Raw genomic sequence first — 24925 nt, forward strand, 5'->3', positions numbered from 1 at the left:
GCGACCCCGAAAGGGAATAAGCGGTAGAAAATGGATGGATGGATGGATTATTCAATTAACATATTTATAAAGGAATGAATGAATGAATGGTTTATTTTGAGCCATGCAAACAAAACAAGAGAATGACATAAAATACAAAATAAATACATAAATACATTATTTTTACACCTACATTGAAAACATTACATGTGACTAATCTTTTGTAGATGTCAAGATTGGCTCAAAAGGGAGTGGGAAGAAGTAAACTTATTAGGTCCCATCCCTATACATATGCAATATATATTTACAATATATAATACAATAATATATATAATATAATTCAGTTCAGTGGTTGCTGCGTAGATGCTATATATTATCTATATATAATACATATATATAATAATAAAGGATTTCTAAATTGCTGCTATTTTTAGAATATTTAAAAAAAAAATCTCACGTACCCCTTGGCATACCTTCAAGTACCCCCAGGGGTAGGCGTACCCCCATTTGAGAACCACTGTCTTAGATCATCACTTCTACTGTGGTGCACTTTAGTGAAGGAGCGTGATCCTTGCTGGGTTTGTAAAAAAAAAAAAAAAAAAAAAAAAAAAAAAAAGTTGGCTCGTCGCCAAGCCGCGGAACAAGTGCGCCTCCCTTTACTGCTGTTAAGTATTCATAGTTCGGGGTTTGGGCTGTTTTTAAAAAGCCAGCGCAGCTCTCAAGTTGATCAGTCCGCTCTGGAACTTCAGCCGAGAAAGTCGTGCTAATTACACGCAAAGGTTCATTATTTGCGCCGGCGAGCTCGGGATACTTCCCTCTCTTTTTCTTTTTTTTCCTTTTTTTTTTTTTTTTTTTTTTTCCCCCCTCCGTTTCATTAATGTGCTTTTTGAGATAGCAACACCCTTGGATAAAGACTCTTAAAATCGGATTATCTGATTGAGGCATTGTGTTCATTAGAGCACTTTTCCCCCCCTCCGCCACCACCACCACCTCCACCAACCTCGGGCAGACAGAATTAAAACGCCCGGAAGATGTTCGGGACTCTTTGCCTGTTGTTGACGGTCCTGTCGGGGCCGTCCGGCGGCTGGGGCTCGTACGTGCCGTGCGAGCCGTGCGACGACAAGGCGATGTCCATGTGTCCGCCGATCCCGGGCGGCTGCCAGCTGGTCAAGGAGCCCGGCTGCGGCTGCTGCCTGACGTGCGCGCTGTCCGAGGGCCAGGCGTGCGGCGTGTACACGGGGACCTGCGCCCAGGGTCTCCGCTGCCTGCCCCGCAGCGGCGAGGAGAAGCCCCTGCACGCCCTCCTCCACGGCCGGGGGATGTGCACCAACGAGAAGGGCTACAAACCCGCGCACCCGCCGATAGGTAAGACGCTCCTCACCGATAGCATACATCAGGGGTGTCCAAAGTGCGGCCCGGGGGTTATTTTTTACAATTTAAGAATACAATTGAAAAATAAAACTGCAAGCCCTGGTCTAAGTCAGACCTACATAGAGGTTTTTGTTTCATGTCTCCAAGACATCCCTACAAGCAGTTTTGTCTGTGTTTTTTCCTAGGGGGCGCTAGAGCGCAATTTTGATTTTTAGGGTTTGGTTTTTTATCAGATGGCAATTTTCGCCAGTCCTGACCTGTGTGTAAAATTTGGTGAGTTTTGAAACACGTTAAAGGGGTCAAATGACAAATTGGCGTTTCTGGATGTTGTTGATAAAAGGCTTTTGCTTTGCATAGTAGAGCTTTAACTTGCCCTTTGCAACATGTTAAGGGGGTCAAATTAGGGTGCGAAGGTGTGGAATAATAAAGAATAATAATAATTAAAGCTGCAAGCAGCGTTGGTCAGGTCCGCCTTTGGCTGCTGCCCCCGCGAGCCAAGCTCTGGTCTAAGTCAGACCTACATAGAGGTTTTTGTTTCATGTCTCTAAGACATCCCTAACAAATATTACAAGCAGTTTTGTCTGTGTTTTTTCTTAGGGGGCGCTAGAGCGCAATTTGATTTTTAAGGTTTGTTTTTTTAAGTAGATGGCAATTTTCGCCAGTCCTGATGTGTGTTTAAAATTTGGTGAGTTTTGAAGCATGTTAAGGGGGTCAAATTACAGATCGACGTTTCTGGATGTTGTTGATAAATGACTTTCGCTTTGCATGGTACAGCTTTAACTTGCACTTTGAAGCATGTTAAGGGGGTCAAATTAGGGCGCGAAGGTGCGGAATAATAAAGAATAATAATAATAATTAAAGCTGCAAGCAGCGTTGGTCGGGTCCGCCTTTGGCTGCTGCCCCCGCGAGCCAAGATCTGGTCTAAGTCAGACCTACATAGAGGTTTTTGTTTCATGTCTCTACGACATTCCTAACAGAAGTTACAAGCAGTTGTGTCTGTGTTTTTTCCTAGGGGGCGCTAGAGCGCAATTTAGATTTTCCCTGTTTGTTTTTTTATTAGATGGCAATTTTCGCCAGTCCTGATGTGTGTGTAAAATTTGGTGAGTTTTGAAGCACGTTAAGGGGGTCAAATTACAGATCGGCGTTTCTGGATGTTGTTGATAAATGGCTTTTGCTTTTTTCCTAGGGGGTAGCAGTAATCAAAACTCTGTGAACAACTTTTAATCAGAAGGATTCAAACTCTCTCCTGTGCGAGTTTGAAGCCAAAACGAGGAAATAACGTTTGAAAAAAGGTGACGTGTTTTTACAAAACTTTTATTTTGAAGGGGTAATTGCCAACTTCCTGTTGATTTCTACTGAAATATGTCAATTATCCAAATGTAGGTTTAAGTGAGACCTACATAGAAGTTTTAGTTTCATGTCTCTCCGACAGTTTTGTCTTTGTTTTCTTCCCAGGAGCATTTATTTCTGTGTTTTATTCAAAAATTGCGCGAGGGCGCAATTTTGAGTTTTTTTTTTTAATTTTTTTTATTGGATCGTAATTTCTGCCAGTCCTGATGTGTGTGACAAGTTTGGTGAGTTTTGAACCATTTTAAGAGGGTCAAATTACAGCTCAAAGAGGCAAAAATAGTATTTTTTGCGAAAATGTAGTTTTGAAAGGGTTTTTGCCAACTTCCTGTTGATTTTTGCCACAGAAGTTTAAACTGGGAAATGTAGGTCTAAGTCAGACCTACATAGAGGTTTTTGTTTCATGTCTCTACGACATTCCTAACGGAAGTTACAAGCAGTCTGTTTTTTTCTTCCTAGGGGGCGCTAGCGCGCAATCTTAATTTTTGGGGTTTGGTTGCTTAATATGTTGGGAAGGTCCACCGTATCGATGTGTGTGTCAAATTTGGTGAGTTTTGAAGCATGTTAAAGGGGTCAAATTAGGGTGCGAAGGTGCGGAATAATAAAGAATAATAATAATTAAAGCTGCAAGCAGCGTTGGTCGGGTCCGCCTTTGGCTGTTCGCCACCCTAACCAAGCCCTGGTCTAAGTCAGACCTACATAGAGGTTTTTGTTTCATGTCTCTACTACATTCCTAACAGAAGTTACAAGCAGTTTTGTCTGTGTTTTTTCCTAGGGGGCGCTAGAGCGCAATTTTGATTTTTAGAGTTTGGTTTTTTATTAGATGGCAATTTTCGCCAGTCCTGATGTGTGTGTAAAATTTGGTGAGTTTTCAAGCACGTTAAGGGGGTCAAATTACAGATCTGCGTTTCTGGATGTTGTTGATAAATGGCTTTCGCTTTGCATAGTAGAGATTTAACTTGCACTTTGAAGCATTTTAAGAGGGTCAAATTACAGCTCAAAGAGGCAAAAATGACATATTTTAGGAAATTTTGCGCAGGGTTTCTATGAAGGCGCGTAAAATCAAAACCGGAGCAGTAATCAAAACTCTGTGAACAACTTTTAATCAGAAGGGTTCAAACTCTCTCCTGTGCGATGGGCCTGGCGGACCCTAAAAATGAAAAACCTAAAAAGGAGTAAAAAAGCGTAAACAGGTGAAATGTAACAAGGAATTGTTGTAATGCTTATACTCTTATAACACAAGCCATGCAGGCTGTTTCCTTCTTTATAAAATAATAATGAATCAAAATCTATGTCATTTTGAATTTTTGACCTACTCAAGGCTCCGATTCCTTCACATTAAAAGCCTACTGAAATGAGATTTTCTTATTTAAACGGGGATAGCTAAGTGTCATACTTGATAATTTCGCGATATTGCTATATTTTTGCTGAAAGGATTTAGTAGAGAACATCCACGATAAAGTTCGCAACTTTCGGCGCTGAGAGAAAAGCCTTGCCTGTACCGTAAGTCGTAGACGATGACGTCACATGTTTGATGGCTCCTCACATATTCACATTGGTTTTAATGGGAGCCTCTAAGAAAAAGTGCGATTCCGACTTTTTAACCACAATTTTCTCACCGAAACCGGCTGGTTGACATTTGATCTGGATCCATGTTTGCTTGACCGCACTCTGATCCATAGGAAAGTTTCACCTCCAGGAATTTTAAACAAGGAATCACCATGTGTTTGTGTGGCTAAAGTCTAAAGCTTCCCAACTCAGTTTTTCTATTAATTGAACAAATTGCAAAAGATTCAGCAACACAGATGTCCAAAAAACTGTATAATTATGCCATTAAAGCAGACGACTTTTAGCTGTGTGTGTGCGCAGCGCTCATACTTCCTAAAAACCCGTGACGTCTTGCGCACACGTCATCATTACACGACGTTTCGAAGACGAAACTCCCTGGAAATTTAAAATTGTAATTTAGTAAACTAAAAAGGCCGTATTGGCATGTGTTGCAATGTTAATATTTCATCATTGATATATAAACTATCAGACTGCGTGGTGGGTAGTAGTGGGTTTCAGTAGGCCTTTAAGTGAATTCTAGCTATATATATATTTATTTTATTATATATATAAATAAAATAAATACTTGAATTTTAGACGGCACCTATCAAATACAAAGTAATAAAAACACAGTTGTTCTACTAACTGTACTGTGCTTGCTGGTTACTAAAAAAAAAACCAACAACACTTACCTTTCACTATTCGAATAACCTTTGTTCTGCCATTTGCATATTGGCGAGCCATCTCCAAATCCGGGAACATCCTTCATGGATTTGTTGTAGACATCCGCAAATGAGAACGGGATGTTGCTTCCAGTTATTAGCATAGCCATCCATCTTTGTCTCAGCATAAGATACACCAATCGGGTCTCCATTTTGCAAGATGGGCCATAATACTGGGTTGTGAACGCTTTGTGCTTTGCTAACTGACCGTTCAATGGAGAAGTCTGTTCTACAAAATTTACAGGCAACATACCCCTTCCCCTTCGAACTTTCCTGGATAAACTGAAATTCTTGTTTCCAATCGTTCTGGAACTTGCAAGCGTATTTCTTCATTTTTCTCGTCGAAGGTATAATATATCGGTTCGGATTCAATATCCCGGCGACGTGATGAAGTTACGTCTCTTTACTGTGGGCTTCAGAACAGACATTCTATTCTATGTACAGTAGATGGCAGTATTGTCCTGTTTTAAGAGGGTCACAACATTGAGTCAGGTTCTCATGGAGCTGGAGTGGGCGTGGCCTCCAGCTCCGTCTGAATTTCGGGAGAAAATTTGTCCGAGGCGGCGCTGAATTTCGGGAGTTTCCCGGAAAATCCGGGACGGTTGGAAAGTATGATTTTAAGAATACAATTGAAAAAAAATTAAAAACATAAAAAGTTGTATAAAAGCGCAAATAGGTGAAATGTAACAAGAAATTGTTGCAATGCTTATACTCTTATAACTTATACTCTTTCTTTATAAAATAATAATGAATCAAAATCAAAGTCATTTTGAAGTATTGACCTATTCAAGGCTCCGATTCCGTCACATTAAATATTCCACTTTGAAATATTTTTGGGGGCAAAATGTTGCATATTTTGTGTTTTGCCATATAAAAAACGGAGCTGTTTTTTTTAAAAGAAGGGCCTAAAACAGTGGTTCTTAACCTTGTTGGAGGTACGGAACCCCACCAGATTCATACGTGCATTCACCGAACCCTTCTGTAGTGAAAAATAAAATGTTTTTTTTTTTCAAATTCAAGACAACGTTATATATTTTTGGTAACACTTTAGTATGGGGAACATATTCTAAGTAACACAAACTTAATTTAGAGTTATTTGGACACTAGGGGAACATATTCTACGTAACAAAGACTTAATTTAGAGTATTTGGACACTAGGGGAACACATTCTAAGTAACACAGACTTAATTTAGAGTTATTTGGACACTAGGGGAACATATTCTAAGTAACAAAGACTTAATTTAGAGTAATTTGGACACTAGGGGAACATATTCTAAGTAACAACGACTTAATTTAGAGTTATTTGGACACTAGGGGAACATATTCTAAGTAACAAAGACTTAATTTAGAGTAATTTGGACACTAGGGGAACATATTCTAAGTAACAAAGACTTAATTTAGAGTTATTTGGACACTAGGGGAACATATTCTAAGTAACAAAGACTTAATTTAGAGTAATTTGGACACTAGGGGAACATATTCTAAGTAACAAAGACTTAATTTAGAGTAATTTGGACACTAGGGGAACATATTCTAAGTAACAACGACTTAATTTAGAGTTATTTGGACACTAGGGGAACATATTCTAAGTAACAAAGACCTAATTTAGAGTTATTTGGACACTAGGGGAACATATTCTAAGTAACAAAGACTTAACTTAGAGTCATTTGGACACAAGGGTAACATATTCTAAGTAAGAAATACTTAATTTAGAGTTATTTGGACACTAGGGGAACGTATTCTAAGTAACAAAGACTTCATTTAGAGTTATTTGGACACTAAGGGAACATATTCTAAGTAACAAAGACTTAATTTAGAGTTATTTGGACTCTAGGGGAACATATTCTAAGTAACAAAGACTTAATTTAGAGTTATTTGGACACAAAGGGAACATATTCTAAGTAACAAAGACTTAATTCAGAGTTATTTGGACACTAGGACACTCAAAAAATAATAATGAATCAAAATCCAAAATTAAGGCTCCAATTGCTCCAATTATTATATAATCTCAAATTTTCCAGCTAAAAAAGTTATTGGTTGAAAATATTGCATATTTTGTGTTTTTTCCTTTTTTTTCCCCTAATGTTGATCTAGAGATTTTAAACTTAATTGGCAACACTAAATCGGCCCCAGTGTGTGAATGTGAGTGTGAATGCTGTCTGTCTATCTGTGTTGGCCCTGCGATGAGGTGGCGACTTGTCCAGGGTGTACTCCGCCTTCCGCCCGATTGTAGCTGAGATAGGCACCAGCGCCCCCCGCGACCCTAAAGGGGAATAAGCGGCAGAAAATGGATGGATGGATAATAATAAAAATAATAATACTGAATAATGACACATTTTTAATATTTTTTTTGGGGTCCCCGGGATCATAACTGAGTGGAGGCCATAACATATATTTTTTATACATATATTGTATTGATTTTTAAACTAACAATTCAAAAAATGGCTCCCGCTTGCTTTGATTTTTCAGTGTGCGGCCCTCAGTGGAAAAAGTTTGGACACCCCTGGCATACATAAATGGCGTCATATAAAACAGTGTATTTCCAACCTTTTTTTTTTTTGGAGTCATTGAAAAAATACAGAGGCGCTCCACCAGCAGAAATGTTAAAAAATGAAATTCCACCAGGTTGTCTTTTTTTTTTTTTTTTTTTTTTTTAGTTTGTTTTCCTTGAGTTCCTGTCTTGCGCTGTTATTTTGGTGGGCACTTCCTGTTTTACAATAGCACGTCTTCCTTTGACCTGTTTTAAAGTTAAAGTGCCAATGATTGTCATACACACACCAGGTGTGTGTTAAGTTTGTCCTCTGTATTTGACACCATCCCCTTGTGAAGCGAGGGGAGCAGTGAGCAGCAGGGGTGGCCGCGCCCGGGAATAATTTTTGGGTGATTTCACCCCCAATTCCAACCCCTTGATGCTGAGTGCCAAGCAGGGAGGTAATGGGTCCCATTCTTATACTTTTTGGTATGATTTGGCCGGGGTTTGAACTCGCGACCTACCGATCTCAGGGTACCGAGCAGGTGTATTGGCAACCGGGACTATTTCAGTTGTGCGCGCTATCCGTCTTTGTGGGGACATTGTCAGATTGAATGGAATAGAATGCCTTTCATTGACACTATACCCAGGTACATCCATCCATTTTCTACCGCTTGTCTGAGATTAAAAGCAACTCCAGAATCAGTGTGGCCGTCTACAAATGTGCAAAACATAGGAGGGAAAGAAAAATAGTGCAAAAAGGAGGTAAGGTGCACAGTTCAGTCCTGAGAATGAATGTTTTAACTGTGTTGTTTAAATAATAAATATTTTACTATATACATCTATACAGAAGCGTTCAGACTGGGGGTGGAAAGTAAACATTGCACACAGAGAGGTGTTAAACTATAAAATCAGTGCCTCTGAGAGTTCATCGTGGTTATGCTTTAGGGAAAAAACTGTTCATGAGTCTGTTTTTCTTAGACCTTGTTATGTACGGACACACACTGTAAGTCTTTGCTGTCGTCCAGCATTCTGTTTTTGTGTACCTTATAGCCTTTACTTACGTTTTGCATTGCCATCCCTATGTTTCAGTGCTTTTTCCTCACAGGACTTGCCTTTTGTTCATTTTTGTTTTAAGCGTCACATAGCTTTTTACCTGCACCCTGTATCCCGCTGTGCTCCGCATATAGGATCACAAAAAAACATCCTAGACTTGTTCCGACTTCTACAAAGCAATTAACTACTTGCTGCCACCTACTGGAGTACTACACAATTACCCTGCCAAGCTATTAAATTAGTTCCTATGAGAAGTCATTGTTGTTATTCTTTAGGGAAAAACTGTTCTTGAGTCTGTTTGTCTTAGACCTTGTCATGCACGGACACACACTGTAAGTCTTTGCTGTCGTCCAGCATTCTGTTTTTGTTTACTTTGTAGCCTTTACTTACGTTTTGCATTGCCATCCCTATGCTTCAGTGCTTTTTCCTCACAGGACTTGCCTTTTGTTCATTTTTGTTTTAAGCGTCACATATTTTTTTACCTGCACCCTGTCTCCCGCTGAGCTCCGCATATAGGATCACAACAAACCATCCTAGACTTGTTCCGACTTCTATAAAGCAATTAACTACCTGCTGCCACCTACTGGAGTACTACATGGTTACCCTGCCAAGCTATTAAATTAGTTCCTATGAGAAGTCATTGTTGTTATTCTTTAGGGAAAAAACTGTTCTTGAGTCTGTTTTTCTTAGACCTTGTCATGCACGGACACACACTGTAAGTCTTTGCTGTCGTCCAGCATTCTGTTTTTGTTTACCTTATAGCCTTTACTTACGTTTTGCATTGCCATCCCTATACACAGACACTCGATAACGGCATATTATTTGGAGATTAGAATTATTGATTTGCAAAAAATATTTTTGGGGTCCGATTAGAGGAAGTTGCATCATTTCCCACGGCATACCAGACAATATCTCACGGCACAGTGGTTGAAAAAACGCTGGTTTAATCAATGCATTAACCCTATTGATTATCCACCCCGCCCCCCCCCTCCCCGCCCATATTTGATCCTCTATCCAGATGGTGCGCCGATCTAAAAAAGTTTGACAGATGGCAGCCTATATGAGGTGTCATCTGATTTAATTTAGCGCCTCGGTGCTTATTACCTTCATGCAATACGGTTTAAATGCGCGTGGCAAAAATCATGCCGCCTTTTGTGTAAATTGCGTCTGGACCGCTTTACATCGCTGCGTGTTAATCTGCTGTGAGCCGCTAGACGCCTCACTCGCGGATGGGACGGTCCCCGCTGAGATGAGCCTCCTCGGCGGGGGCGCTGGCCTGTCAAAGTCGGGGCGGGCAAAAATATGCTCGGAAATGATCACGTTAAAAAGTGCACGTTTGTACGCGTGAGATAACAGTATGCACTAATTTCTATAGTATCAGGGGTCTCCGGTCATGATCGCTCATGCACAACGACCGTTATTAGTTTGGGGTATTTAGTTTTACTTCCAAGCTGCAAAGCGTTCTTTGGGTTTCCTGTGCACTTCCTTGCTGCGCTATTTTTTTGTTTTTGTCAACAAATACATTTATATTTGCACTTCACCTGTTTGGACCAACAACACCCGCATCGAAACATAAGGTTGTTTTTGTTATTTATTTGTAAAGTCATTACCTTAAAAATACCCAAATAGGTACAAGTATGTTTTAAAATGTTTTCTCAGTCCCGTTCGTCATCAAGTGATGTGCGATACAACTATTTTTGTAACGACCAGGGCGCACGGTGATGCGGGTTTCGTTCTCCCAGGAATGCAGACAAGCCTCAGACACAGCGTGAAGGTAGGAAGTGATTTATTTAGGCAATAAATCAGGCGGGAAACAAACAAAAGCGTGCTCATAGCACGGAAGGCAAAAAGCTAAGGGGACTAGCGTGGGAGCTAGCAAACAAAATGAGCTTAGCATGGAAGCTAGCATAAACAAAAGAGCCTAGCGTGGAAGCTAGCAGGTAGCGAACAGGAAACAGAAGGTCGTTACTTGTTGTACGAAGACAAACTAGGAAGCCGGACAGCCTGACGGAAGGAAGGCAGGCTTAAATAATGACAGTGATTACAATACAGGTGTGCGTCCGGAACAAGCGGCAGGTGAAAATAATGCGCAAATATGTTAACCAATTGAGAAGTGCACAAACAGGAACCGAAGGAGTCCAAAACCCACAGAAAACCAAAAGCGACCCGATAAACCTAAACAGAATATGATTCGTGCAGCGGATCATAACAATTTTTTTCTGAACCGATACCGAGAAAAATGTTATCGGCAATACGATCCGATACTTTGTGTAAAAATACGTAATGTGCCTGCGTATTTCAAGTCGTAAGCAACTTCAGGGTTCCACGTTCGATTCTGGTTTCCGCTATCCTAGTTACTGCCGTTGTGTCCTTGGGCAAGACACTTTACCCACCTGCTCCCAGTGCCACACGGGTTTAACTGTAGCTTAATGATGTCGATAATGGGTTTCACTATGTAAAGCACTTTGAGTTTCCAGAAGAAAAGAAATATAATTCACTTCACTGCTCTTCATCGATACATAATCACAGAGCGAAACAATTGATAGCATTATTATGCACTGAATGCGTTCTTATTTAAATTCAACTCCGTATGTAGTATCTGTTAACAGTCGACAACAAAAGGACACACACTCTTGCTCTAATTGAGTTTCATTTAGACAAGATCTCAATGATTTAGTAACTTTTACACTGTGTTCCCCTAATTGATACACATTATCTATAGCAAGTAAAGTTTCAAAAGTATCGACATCGGAGCATAAAGATCTGGTATCGGCAGTATCAATACAACTACTGTCGACAGCTTGTCATCACCCACACGCGCCAGTGAGACGGTACTCATTTTCTGGCTTTTCTATGTTTTTATACGTCGGTAAATGCTAATAAGTGGGAGATTACTCTCCGAGACTACCCTGAAAACGGGTGCTTTGAAAGGTAGTGCACTCAGGATTCAAATATCATGCCTACAGGTGTTGACACTAAAGCTATTTAAAAGTCGAAGAAGAGAAGCTATACGGCCGTGACGGCTTTTCATCACACTTTTGAGTCGCGTCTGAGTGCGTTTTTAAAAGGGCAGGCTGTGCATTACAGAGTCCGATTACCACTAAATCTGTGTACATGAGCAAGGCAGACAGGGAAACACCACGAAACAGAGAGTCAGACAAAGGCAAGTTAAGCCAGGGGGTTTAAATCATGTTAGGGCATTTCTGAGAGATGGAACAGGTCTGTCACTCAAGAGATTTAGCGGCATGTCAAGAGGAATAGTTGGTAGACACGAGGCTCATCCCAGGCTTTGCTGATTCCACACCACAATTCGAATCATTTGAAATCCAGATGCACACTGCAAAAACTGAAATCTAAGTAAGATGAAATATCTAAAAATAAGGGTGATATTTGCTTATTTTCGGTCTGGTAAGATAATTCCTCTCACTAAGCAGATTTTATGTTAGAGTCTTTTACTTGTTTTAAGGGTTTTGCTCCTAAATGATCTCAGTAAGATATCACAGCTTGTTTCCAACATTTTATGACCTATTTTGAGTAAAATATGCTTGAAACTATTTTTGTCCAAGTGTCCAAAACACACCCAGCAATGTTGCACCGGAAGGCAGGGAAAAGGCGGCCAAAATGTTCATAAGTCCCAATTGTGTCCAAAATACCTCCCCGGGTTCCAGTCCCATGAGTCCCGCCGCCGGCCACACAAATCCCGGGATACAAAAAATTTCCAAAACGCACCAAGCAGAGTCCCACGGGAAGTAGGGGGGAAAAATGTGAAAAGTCCCCCAAAATTTTCAAAATACCTACCAAGGTTCGAGTCCCAACCGGGTTCGAGTTTGAGTTTGAGTGCACACTCGAACCCGGGTGGGACTTTGGAACATTTCACCCACCTTTCTCACTTTTCTCCCCACCTCTCCGTGGGACTTTGCTGGGCACGTTTTGGACAGTTTGGGCATTCCGGGACTTGCGCGGCCATACATTAGATTTTATACATGTTTTAAGTGTTTAGGGCCTAAATTATCTCAGTAAGATATTACAGCTTGTAGCTGAGATTTGACGACCTACAGTATATTGAGTAAAACATGCTTGAAACTAGAATATCAAATGTTGCACAGCTGTGTCATCAACACTCACAAGTATAAAACTACTTTTTAAAGAAAGAATTTCTTATTTCAAGAATGTAAAACCAAATCATGACTTTGACACAATTGTTTCTCATATTAAAACAGATGACAGCTAAATAGACTTTGCCGTTTTATTTTCAATGAAACAATAGAAAATACGTACTCGTATAGTAGTACACTTGTTATTAGTGAGAATTTACTTATTTTAAGGTATTTTGGGGTTCATTGAAGTTAGCTAATTTTACTTGTTTAGGAAAGTCTTGACAAGCCAAATGTTCTTGTTCTATTGGCAGATAATTTTGCTTAGTTCAAGTAAAATACCCCTCATTTTTGTATTGTTTTTTCTTGTTTTTGAACACTGACTTTTTGCAGTGCGACAAACCTTTAGTTTCTGTGTCATGCAGTGTTCCAATGTTTTTCCCTTAGCTCCTTAAACCGTATTAACCTCCGGTCCGTAACTAAAGATGTCAAACTCGGGAGTTGTGAAGACGGTGCAACAGTCCCCACAACAAACCCCGGTTCCCCCAACTGCTATTCATTTCCAGTGACATGCATATAGAACGCAGTCACTACACAGAGAAGGAACATGGCTTTTTGTTGGCTCGCAGATCCCTGCAGGTTTCTGGCAGTCCGCGGAGTGCGTGGGCACTCCGTCGCAAGGCAGTGATTCAGCAGAATGCCTCCGGTCTTCTCTGTCCCCCACCACCTCCCTCCTCCCCAAAAAAAAGCCTTCTGTTAAATAGCTCCACGGATGGGAACCGGCGAGGCAAGCCTCTGGTTTCTTGTGGTGTGGGGTTGCAGCTGTGTGTATGCGATACAAGCTGAGCAAGGTAAACACAGGGGAAGGGGAGCTCAAGTGTGCACAACACTCAGGAGGCCATCTAAATGGTGGGCCCCAAACAATGGGATCCGAAGGAGGGGGGGGGGTCGGGTCGGGAGAAGCTTTGCTGTCCAAAATTTGTAAGTAATGAATCCTCCCCGGCTCGCAGAGCATTAATTAATGTTTGGTCGCACTGTAGCCTGAAGAGCTGTCCTAACTGTAAATCACAAGGCATGCTGAAACCTAGTTAGGCTGATTGGAGCGATACAGTCCCTGGAAAGCTTGCCAAGAGCTATGACTTCATGGCAGCAGACTCCTCGTCCTTCAAGCTTCTGAAGGGATCTTCAGTTCCAACTGATTGCACTTTGCCAAGAAACGAAAGATAATTAGGCAGTGGTTCCGAGAGAAACCCAGTGTGTGCTTTGTTTTAACGACCGATCAACAACTATGTGATCGGTGTTTTGAAGGTAAATGACAATTTTAGAGCAGGGCTATTCAACTGACGGCCCGGGAATGACACCATATTGCCCCCCCCCCGGGTTCAGCTCGAAACGTGGGAGACAATCACTTTTCCAGCAAATCCCTACAAATATTAGCACACTCCTGTTGTATAGAACAACTTGGTCCACTGTAAACACATTTGCAGATCCTTGCATTGACTTTTCAACCTTGCTAACAAACATAGAACACTGGGGTCCGGACTTTTGATTGACATAACTGAGGCGTTCCTCAAGGCAGCCCTTAAAGTCGTCTCTTTTCTGGCAGTAATATTTTTTCTGTAACGTTATTGATCTAACTCAAGCGTTGCTTGTTTACTTTAAATGCAGTCAATAGTCATTTGTTCAACTTCTTTAGTTATACTAGCGGTATTCCTCAAGGTTCCATTTTAGGTCCTCTCTTTTTCATAATTTAGGCCAGGGGTCGGCAACCTTTACCACTCAAGGAGCCATTTTGACCCATCCATCCATCCATCTTCTTCTGCTTATCCGAGGTCGGGTCGTGGGGGAAACAGCCTAAGCAGGGAAACCCAGACTTCTCTTTCCCCAGCCACTTCGTCTAGCTCTTCCCGGGGGATCCCGAGGCGTTCCCAGGCCAGCCGGGAGACATAGTCTTCCCAACGTGTCCTGGGTCTTCCCCGTGGCCTCCTACTGGTTGGACGTGCCCTAAACACCTCCCTAGGGAGGCGTTTGGGTGGCATCCTGACCAGATGCCCGAACCACCTCATCTGGCTCCTCTCGACGTGGAGGAGCAGCGGCTTTACTTTGAGTTCCTCCCGGATGGCAGAGCTTCTCACCCTATCTCTAAGGGAGAGCCCCGCCACACGGCGGAGGAAACTCATTTTGGCCGCTTGTACCCGTGATCTTATCCTTTCGGTCATGACCCAAAGCTCATGACCATCGGTGAGGATGAGAACGTAGATCGACCGTTAAATTGAGAGCTTTGCCTTCCGGCTCAGCTCCTTCTTCACCACAACGGATCGGTACAACGTCCGCATTACTGAAGACGCCGCACCGATCTGCCTGTCGATCTCACGATCCACTCTTCCCTCACTCGTGAACAAGACTCCTAGGTACTTGAACTCCTCCACTTGGGGCAGGGTTTCCTCCCCAACCCGGAGATGGCACTCCACCCTTTTCCGGGCGAGAACCACGGACTCGGACTTGGAGGTGCTGATTCTCATTCCGGTCGCTTCACACTCAGCTGCAAACTGATCCAGTGAGAGCTGAAGATCCCGGTCAGATGAAGCCATCAGGACCACATCATCTGCAAAAAGCAGAGACCTAATCCTGCGGTCACCAAACCGGAACCCCTCAACGCCTTGAATGCCCCTAAAAATTCTGTCCATAAAAGTTATGAACAGAATCGGTGACAAAGGACAGCCTTGGCGGAGTCCAACCCTCACTGGAAATCTGGTCGACTTACTGCCGGCAATGCGGACCAAGCTCTGGCACTGATCGTACAGGGAGCGGACCGCCACAATAAGACAGTCCGATACCCCATACTCTCTGAGCACTCCCCACAGGACTTACCGAGGGACACGGTCGAATGCCTTCTCCAAGTCCATTTTGACCCGTTTCACAAAATAAAGAAAACAATGGGAGCCACAAAACTCTTTAGAAATTTAAAATGAAATAACACTGCATACAGAGTTTATTTTACTTTGCGCTATGTATAAACCAGGGGTCTCAGACACGCGGCCCGCACCTTAACATGAAAATTTAATGATATTGGGGCCCGCAAGTTTTATATGAATGCCGCTTGACAGCATCACACTTGCCAACCTTCCCTAATATTCCGAGAGACTACCAAATGTCAGATCAACTATTCTCGCGAATGTTTGCTGGATTTCCTTCGAATAACATTAAAAAGGGCGTGCTATGAAAGCGTTGCCTTTGGGGCCCTCTACAACATGTTCAATCTGCTTGCCAGCCCAGTCACATGCCGTATAAGACTTTTGCAGACACACGCCAACGATTGCAAGGCGTACTTGTTTAACAGCCATACAGGTCACACTGAGAGTGCCCGTTTAAACAACTTTAACACTGTTACTAATATGCGCCACACTGTGAACCCACACCAAACCAGAATGAAAAACACATGTTGGGAGAACAACGGCACTGTAACACAACATAAACACAAAATAAAAAAATACCCAGAATCCCATGCATCTCTACTCTTCCGGGCTACATTATACACCCCAACTAGCAAAAAATCCCACCACACCCTCCGTGCGTCGGTTGAGGTGGGCGGAGTTGGGGGAGTGTATAATGTAGCCCGGCCAGATGGGTAGGGATGCATGGGATTCTGTGTATTTGTTCTTTTGTGTTTATGTTGTGTTACAGTGCCCATGTTCTCCCAAAATGTGTTTGTCATTCTTGTTTGGTGTGGGTTCACAGTGTGGCGCATATTAGTAAGAGTGTGAAAGTTCTTTATATTACAACCCTCAGTGTAACCTGTATAGCTGTTGACTAAGTATGCGTTGCAGTCACTTACGTGTGTTAATAGAGGTTGAATTTAAAATGTGATCAGTCGGCACGCAGATTGTGTGGTGTAAAAGCCGGCGCGACGACATGTTTTAGAGGGGGCATTGCCATCACTGCACACCCTTAATATTGAAGTCCAGGTGAAAATTGGAGAATGTTATCCCCTGGTGATTTCTGAGAGGTGCATTCAAATCCGGAAACCTCCCAGAATAATCTTTGGGGTCGGCAATTTAGCAGCTGAGCCACATCAGAGTGATCAAAGCCGCGGGTTGCCGACCCCGGATTTAGGGTATTCAACTGGTGGCCCGCGAGTTCAGTTCAAAAAAACTTGTGAGTGTCTCACATTTTTGCAGCAGATTTTTAAAAACATATATAGACTCTAATCAAAAGTCTACTGTAAAGGACATTGCGTCTCTGGGATATAAAACAGTGAAGGGAGAGGCTTTTTGGAAATATGACCCCCAAAACCATTTGGTAGAGAATCCCTGTTTTAAAGTCACAACCAAATTAGAAACACAGGTGTCACGTCAGTATGCTTCATAGCTCAGTTCGGCAGACTTCAAAGGAACGAACTGTGGGTGTGTTTTGCTTTTTTTTTTTGGGGGGGCATTTTATTAACACTTGTTACATAAGAAGTGCCATCCTCAGCATTGAACATGGCTTCTTTTCGCAGGCGTTCCAAAACCCCAACAATGGCAAAATAACCACCTATAAACTGACCTAAAGTGCTTATTTTTGATACTGGGCTCTGGCTGATAAGTCAATTAAAAGAACGATAAACAAAATCGATAATTTTGCCCGCATCGATAAAATTTCACGTTTGTGTGGGTTTGTTTTCTTCGTCTCTTGCTTCCAAAACGGGTGCAAGACAGGATTCACTCCATGCATCACTCCAAGTACCTTAACGCGTGTATTCCATAGAATAATTCGATGTACAGAGTGAACCCTCCGGTCAGTCATGGACAATTTTTGTCTTTGCGAGTGGAGGTGGGACTGCTAGGGGCCAACAGAGCTTCGTAAGAAGCATGGCATGGTAAAAAAAAAAAAAAATGGGAGGGGGAAAAAAGTTGATCGGGAAACCAAATGTCCTGTTACGGGATTATTTCGGGTTCAAACCAAAAAGGAACAATTAATTTAGTTAGTCTAGTCTTTATTTGAAGGGACAATGCACAGAAACATTAAGATCAAAGACAGATATGTTGTGTACCAGATTATAGCTAAAAAGCTAAATTCCATCTGCAATCCCTGGCTACCTAAATTAAAGGGATACAAAAATCATGCTATAAAAATATGACGATGAAATCGTACAATAGCATGTAATCAAATTAAGAAAAATCATAAAATGTCCTTTCATGGACACATACTTAATATACAATACAACCACACCTAATTTATAGCCTCATACAAACACAATTCATGCTCTTGTTCACAGCTGTCATCATTTGTAAAAACAACAATGATTTTAACAGATACACCTCGCAATTTATAACAAAAATGCTCTCACATTAAGTTGATCTGTTGAACACAGTGGCCACCTTATTGACCGTGTGAGCAGCTTTGATTGCTCCAAAGCTACTTTTTAACTTCAATTGTGAAGGAAAAGTCATCTGTTAGACTTTTCTAGTTTGTCGTGAGGTCGTTCCATTCCTTTATGGCTTTATATGAAAAGGCCCTAGTGTGTGAATGTGAGTGTGAATGTTGTCTGTCTATCTGTGTTGGCCCTGCGATGAGGTGGCGACTTGTCCAGGGTGTACCCTGCCTTCCGCCCGATTGTAGCTGAGATAGGCGCCAGCGACCCCGAAAAGGAATAAGCGGTAGAAAATGGATGGATGGATGGATGAAAAGGCTGCTTGTGCAAATTATGTTTTACATCTGGGTACGCTACACTGCCCCCTGGTGGAGGCTCGGGTGTTTCTACTTGTCACAGCAGATGTAAACTGGAGAAAATGTTTAAGTGGCGCTGGTGCAGTGTTATTTAGGATTCGATGGAAAACTAAACAGTGAGGGTGGTGTTGTGGTTAATTAGCCTATCAACACAGACAAACACGACAGTCTTCCAAATTTACTGTGGCAAACAGGCAATAAAATGCCATATTTTTCAGGCTATAGGGCACACCGGGATATAGAAGAAAAAAATATATACATATATTGTTTTATATATTAGCCGCACCAGACTATAAACCGTAGATATATATGTTGTGAATAGTTAGTTACACGGAAAAGATTCTGTAAATCTTTATTTACATACCTTAATTGTTTCCAAACCATGTCTGTAACACGGCAGTAAAACGGCTGATCAAACAAAACAGAAGTCATGGTCATGGACCCGCTACCTGCTAGCTCTCCAATCGGCTAAATAGACTCAATAACTCGGGGCGGTATAGCTTGGTTGGTAGAGCGGCCGTGCCAGCAACTTGAGGGTTCCAGGTTCGATCCCCGCTTCCTCCATTCCTAGTCACTGCCGCTGTGTCCTTGGGCAAGACACTTTCCCCACGAGCTCCCAGTGCCACCCACACTGGTTTAAATGTAACTAAGATATTGGGTTTCACTATGTAAAGCGATTTGAGTCACTAGAGAAAAAGCGCTATATAAATATAATTCACTTCACACTCCACCGTGACGTCTTGGTTAAAATACTGCAGAATTTGAGAAAATGAAACAATACAAATAGAATACTAACAGACACTCGTAAACATGTTAGCATAGATTAGATTAGATTAGATTAGATTAGATAGTACTTTATTTATTCGGTCAGGAGAGTTCCTTCAGGAAAATTAAAATTTTCAGCACAATCCCATTCAAGATCAGACAAACATTACAGGGAGACAGAACAGGATCGCTGACGGGTCTGCCGGCATCCAGCGCCCCTTACAAAAAAGATGACATACATGTAAACAGGGGGGGGGGCTTGGGGGAGAATAGAAGATTAAAATAAAATTAAAAAATAAAACAATATAAAATCGCTAATGCTAACGATGCTAGCGTCATTACATTACAGTACCACATACAATTATGCATGAAGACACTCCTACAGACGTCACACTTGAGACGATTTAGTAAGTATAAACAGTTTTAGGTATGTTGCGAATCTTACAAACCTTGCTTAGAGTAATGAATGAAGAATCCACACGAGTAGAACGCTATGGACGGCTACAACACTGAACTAAAAAAAAGAATAAAAACACAACCGATATATGAAAAAGTGAGCGATTCCGTCCAAAAGATAGGGCCACACTACAAACAGGAAAACGCATTCCAAGTGATTTTTATTTCTGTATTTTTTTTTAATGAAATAATCGTCATTATTGCCGTTAGTGAAGAAACAATCAACCGCTCTGTTTTATAAGCCGCAGGGTTCAAAGTTGAGGAAAAAAGTAGCAGCTTTAGAAAATGGATGGATGGATGGATCCAACAAAGTTTTTCCAACAAAAACTGGGCATTCAAAATTTACTCAAATGCAAGTTTTGCCATCAGAGATTGAGTCCATTGTATTTTTTATTGTTTGTTTATTTATTTAGGGTGATGGTAAACATTGGTAAAACACACTAATAACAATAAAAGCATACTGCGTTTCAAAGTGTTAATTGTGTAACTAAGGCCAGCCAGTGTGTTTGGGCCATGCGTACGTTGGTAGACCTCACTATTTGGCAGTGGTCCGGCGTTTAGCTCGGTAGTTAACACGCTCGTGCCGGCGACCCAGGTTCTAATCCCTGCCGAAACAGAAAAAGCAGTGACTAAACCACGCGGGTTACGCTTTTTTTTAATTATCATTATTATATATTACTTCTATGTTAGTGCTTAATTGGTCTTAACATAAGCGGTAGAAAATGGATGGATGGATAATGTTGACAATAGTATTGTTTATCTGCAATAATATGTCGTCCAGAATCATTTAAACCCTGTAATATTCCTCTTACAGTTATTTAACATATTTTGATATTAGAATGTACACAGTTGCATGCATATTTACGAACATCACATATTTTATGTTTACTTACAACATTTTCCCTCGATAGGGAGCTACTGTGTACACTAAAAATCAAACAATACATCACAGTTTGTTTGTATAGCCCCTAACCACAAGTGCCTCAAAGGGCCCCACAAACCACAACAACATCCTCTGATCTAAACCCACATCCGGGCAAAGAAAAACTCCAAAAGCCCGAAAACACTCTCACCTTATCACATTGTCATTTTTTTTTTATCAAATAGAAAGGTAAAGTCCAACTTACACTGACAATGCAAAATACAAATATTTACATAAAGAGTATGTAAAGAGAGTGGGAGAATCAGCTTTTAAATGATTTGGAAAAAAAGCATGCGCATTGTATAGTCAACTGTGATAAATAGATAAAAATAACCCCTACTTTTTTCCCTACGCTTTGAACCCTGCGGCTTATAAAAGAGTGCGGCTAAGTTATGGATTTTTCCTTGCTGACTGCCATAATGCAAATAGTAATTATTTGTGCTATTGCACCATCTTTTGGATGAGTTGGCTAACTGCAAGTGCTGCAGTGCCCTTCTGTTTAGACCTTTAAACCGGAAGTACAAGTCTTCGCATTTCTACTTGTATGGAATCTTCATTCATCACTACAGGCAATGTTTGTAAGTTTTTATAAAATACTGTTAATACTTACTAAACTGTCCCATGTGTGATGTTTGTAGGATTTATTTATTTGTTCATGCAAAATTGTATGTGCTATAGTAATGTAATAAAGCTAGCGTCGTTTGCATTACACGTTTACAAACATTTGTGTTAGTATTATCAAATTACGATAGGATTCTTTTTGTATTTTTTAGTTTTGTCGATGTAGCTGTTTTTTCAGCAGGGAGTTGGTCCATGACAATGACCTCTATTTTGTTTGATCAGCCGTTTTACTGCCGTGTTACAGACATCGTTTGGAAAATATTGAGGTGTGTAAATAAATACTGACTCATGTTTTTGTGGTGTATGGTCCGGTGAGGTTAATGTATGTAAAAATATTGTTCTCTTTTGAAATGTGGTAGGTGATGCTCAAATACCCGTGCGTTCTAGTACATTTATTTCTAAAATGTACTACTTTCAATGTTAACTCACAATAGCATTCGTTTTTATATATTGTTTCAGTTTTGTAGATTCACCAAAACGTCACTGTGGACTTATTGAGTCTGTTTAGCTAGTGGGGTCCCTCGACGGTAACTTCTGTTTTGTTCGATCAGCCGTTTTACTGCCGTGTTTCAGGCACCGTTTGGAAAATATTGAGGTGTGTAAATAAATACTGACACACGTTTTATGTGGTGTATGGTCCGGTGAGGTTAATGTATGTAAAAATATTGTTCTCTTTTGAAATTTGGTGGGTTCTGCTCAAATACCCATGCATTCTGGTACATTTATTTCTAAAATGTACTTCTTTCAATGTTAACCCACAATAGCATTCGTTTTTATATATTGTTTCAGTTTTGTAGATTCACCAAAACGTCACTGTGGACTTATTGAGTCGGTTTAGCTAGTGGGGTCCCTTGACGATGACTTCTGTTTTGTTCGATCAGCCGTTTTACTGCCGTGTTACAGACACCGTTTGGAAAATATTGAGGTGTGTAAATAAATACTGACACATGTTTTATGTGGTGTATGGTCCGGTGAGGTTAATGTATGTAAAAATATTGTTCTCTTTTGAAATTTGGTGGGTGGTGCTCAAATACCCATGCGTTCTAGTACATTTATTTCTAAAATGTACTTCTTTCAATGTTAACTCAAAATAGCATTCATTTTTATATATTGTTTCAGTTTTGTAGATTCACCAAAACGTCACTGTGGACTTATTGAGTCTGTTTAGCTAGTGGGGTCCCTTGACGATGACTTCTGTTTTGTTCGATCAGCCGTTTTACTGCCGTGTTACAGACACCGTTTGGAAAATATTGGGGTGTGTAAATAAATATTTACAAGATATTTCTGTGTAAATATCTGTGGCTATAGTCTGGTGTGGCTAATATATGGTAAAAATGTATTTTATTTAAAAAATTTAGTGGGTGCTGGCTCTATTGTTTGGAAAATACTGAATTAATAGGGTCAGATAAAGATTTGTCATTTAAATGTGTGTATATAATGATAGTATTCAGACTCAACTAAATTAATTTAGTTTTTTTAATCAAATATAGGTCATTATTTCTGTTGTGACGCTACAAAAACAGATGCTTGTGTGTGCTTATGTTGACAATTGGGCCCGGAGCGAAGACGAAACGTCAGTGGGGTTTAGTGTTACGTTAGTGGCCGCCTGACAGCTCCATGACGGGCCGTGGCTTTTCGTCCGTCCGTCTCCACTTTGAGCAACACCAAATGTGCAGTGAAAGCTTAGTTTACCTCTCGCATGCGAGAATTGCCCGGGAGGTCGTCAGGTTCAAAATCAAGTGCATGAGAAAAGTCATGGAAAATTTTGTGGCAAAAAAAAAAATACTGTACAGAAAGCGCTGACTTTGATATTGAGTTACATTGTCATCAAAGGGGACACACTACACCGCTGGAGCGGGCACGCGTGACTTCTTAGCCGTGTTTCTTCTGTTCAAAAATCCCGCAGTCAAATTGTTGAAACCATCGATGGAAGAAGACCATATCATTGCTAAACGTTTATTGTATTTCACCAGGGAACATAGCATATGAAGCATATAGCATGTGTACTATGGCTATGAGTTGTTGTTTTTTTTTTCCCTTGGCCTCAGTCTGCACCCCGTCTCCAGGGCCAAGGCTAAGACCGATTTTTTTATTTTATTTTAATCTTCAATTTTTTTCTCCCCCCCCTTGTTTACCTGTATCTCATCTTTTTTTGTAAGGGGCGCTGGAAGCCGGCAGACCCGTCAGCGATCCTGTTCTGTCTCCCTTTAATGTTTCAATCAATCAATCAATTAATGTTTACTTATATAGCCCTAAATCACTAGTGTCTCAAAGGGCTGCACAAACCACCACGACATCCTCGGTAGGCCCACATAAGGGCAAGGAAAACTCACACCCAGTGGGGCGTCGGTGACAATAATGACTATGAGAACCTTGGAGAGGAGGAAAGCAATGGATGTCAAGCGGGTCTAACATGATACTGTGAAAGTTCAATCCACAATGGATCCAACACAGTCGCGAGAGTCCAGTCCAAAGCGGATCCAACACAGCAGCGAGAGTCCCGTTCACAGCGGAGCCAGCAGGAAACCATCCCAAGCGGAGGCGGATCAGCAGCGCAGAGATGTCCCCAGCCGATACACAGGCAAGCAGTACATGGCCACCGGATCGGACCGGACCCCCTCCACAAGGGAGAGTGGGACATAGAAATCTTGGAACTCTTGTCTGATCTTGAATGGGATTGTGCTGAAAATTTTAATTTTCCTGAAGGAACTCTCCTGACGGAATAAATAAAGTACTATCTAATCTATCTAATCATATGTAGTTTAGTATTGTGTTTACATCTACATTTAAAGGGATGTTTATTAATATCAACTTACATGTTTAATTGGTTCTGAACAAAAATCGACGCATTTTAATTCAACCCAAACATTTTTATTTTTAACATGCTTTTAAATTATAAAAACAAACTCAAAGATAACAAATATCACATCGGAAATGTACGTATTGTAATAATAATTTACCCCTGACTTAAACAAGTTGAAAAACTTATTCGGGTGTTACCATTTAGTGGTCAATTGTACGGAATATGTACTGTACTGTGCAATCTACTAATAGAAGTCTCGATCAATCAATCAAGCAGCTGCCTTGGGGTAGACTGACAAATACGTGGCCGCCAATTTATGACCACCACCCTACATTTCTTGGAGCACTGGAAGGACGGTGGGTGGACGGTCCAGGGACACAACAGCGATGACTCGGATGAATTCATACCAGTAACACTCAAGTTTCTGGAAGGCCGTTCTACAATCTGAGCCACACCGCCCTTCTTTGGGTTTACGGTTCGGAGAAGCTAAAAAATAATGATACCTGATATTTCTTTTTTTTTTTAATCTACATCTGCACAAAATGATGCTTTGTAAATACCACTTGTCTGCCGGAAACTGTTGTTTTTTTTTTACGGGATATACAGTGCCATGGAATACAATTTAGATACTAATAGAGTCGTAGACCTTTCATTGGAATTCCCAGTTACGCCATGCTATGTCCGGCCTTTTGATAAAGCCAGTCTCAGATCAGCATCTAAAATTACATCTTTTCAAGATGCAACACATCAGTCAACAGACTACTGTTTAATCTCAGCAGGGGTAAGACAAGATAATTATAGGGATAAATCACATTACGCCTGTACTGGCTCACCTGCACTGGCTTCCTGCGCACTTAAGATGTGACTTTAAGGTTTTACTACTTACGTATAAAATACTACACGGTCTAGCTCCATCCTATCGTGCCGATTGTATTGTACCATATGTCCCGGCAAGAAATCTGCGTTCAAAGGACTCCGGCTTGTTAGTGATTCCCAAAGCCCAAAAAAAGTCTGCGGGCTATAGAGCGTTTTCCGTTCGGGCTCCAGTACTCTGGAATGCCC

At 41.1% G+C, this 24925-nt stretch overlaps 1 protein-coding gene across 1 annotated transcript in view; it reads left to right on the forward strand.

Annotated features, from left to right (window-relative positions):
• Positions 1–675: 675 nt before the first annotated feature.
• Positions 676–24925, forward strand: part of igfbp5b (insulin-like growth factor binding protein 5b) — a 56195-nt gene continuing 31945 nt past the window's right edge. The window contains exon 1 of the mRNA XM_061918398.1: positions 676–1344. Coding sequence (XP_061774382.1) covers positions 1011–1344 — 334 coding nt within the window. The 5' untranslated portion in view covers positions 676–1010. The remainder of the gene's footprint in view (positions 1345–24925) is intronic.

The sequence above is a fragment of the Nerophis ophidion genome, linkage group LG13 (assembly GCF_033978795.1).
Source record: "Nerophis ophidion isolate RoL-2023_Sa linkage group LG13, RoL_Noph_v1.0, whole genome shotgun sequence".
In the NCBI taxonomy this organism is placed as follows: domain Eukaryota; kingdom Metazoa; phylum Chordata; class Actinopteri; order Syngnathiformes; family Syngnathidae; genus Nerophis; species Nerophis ophidion.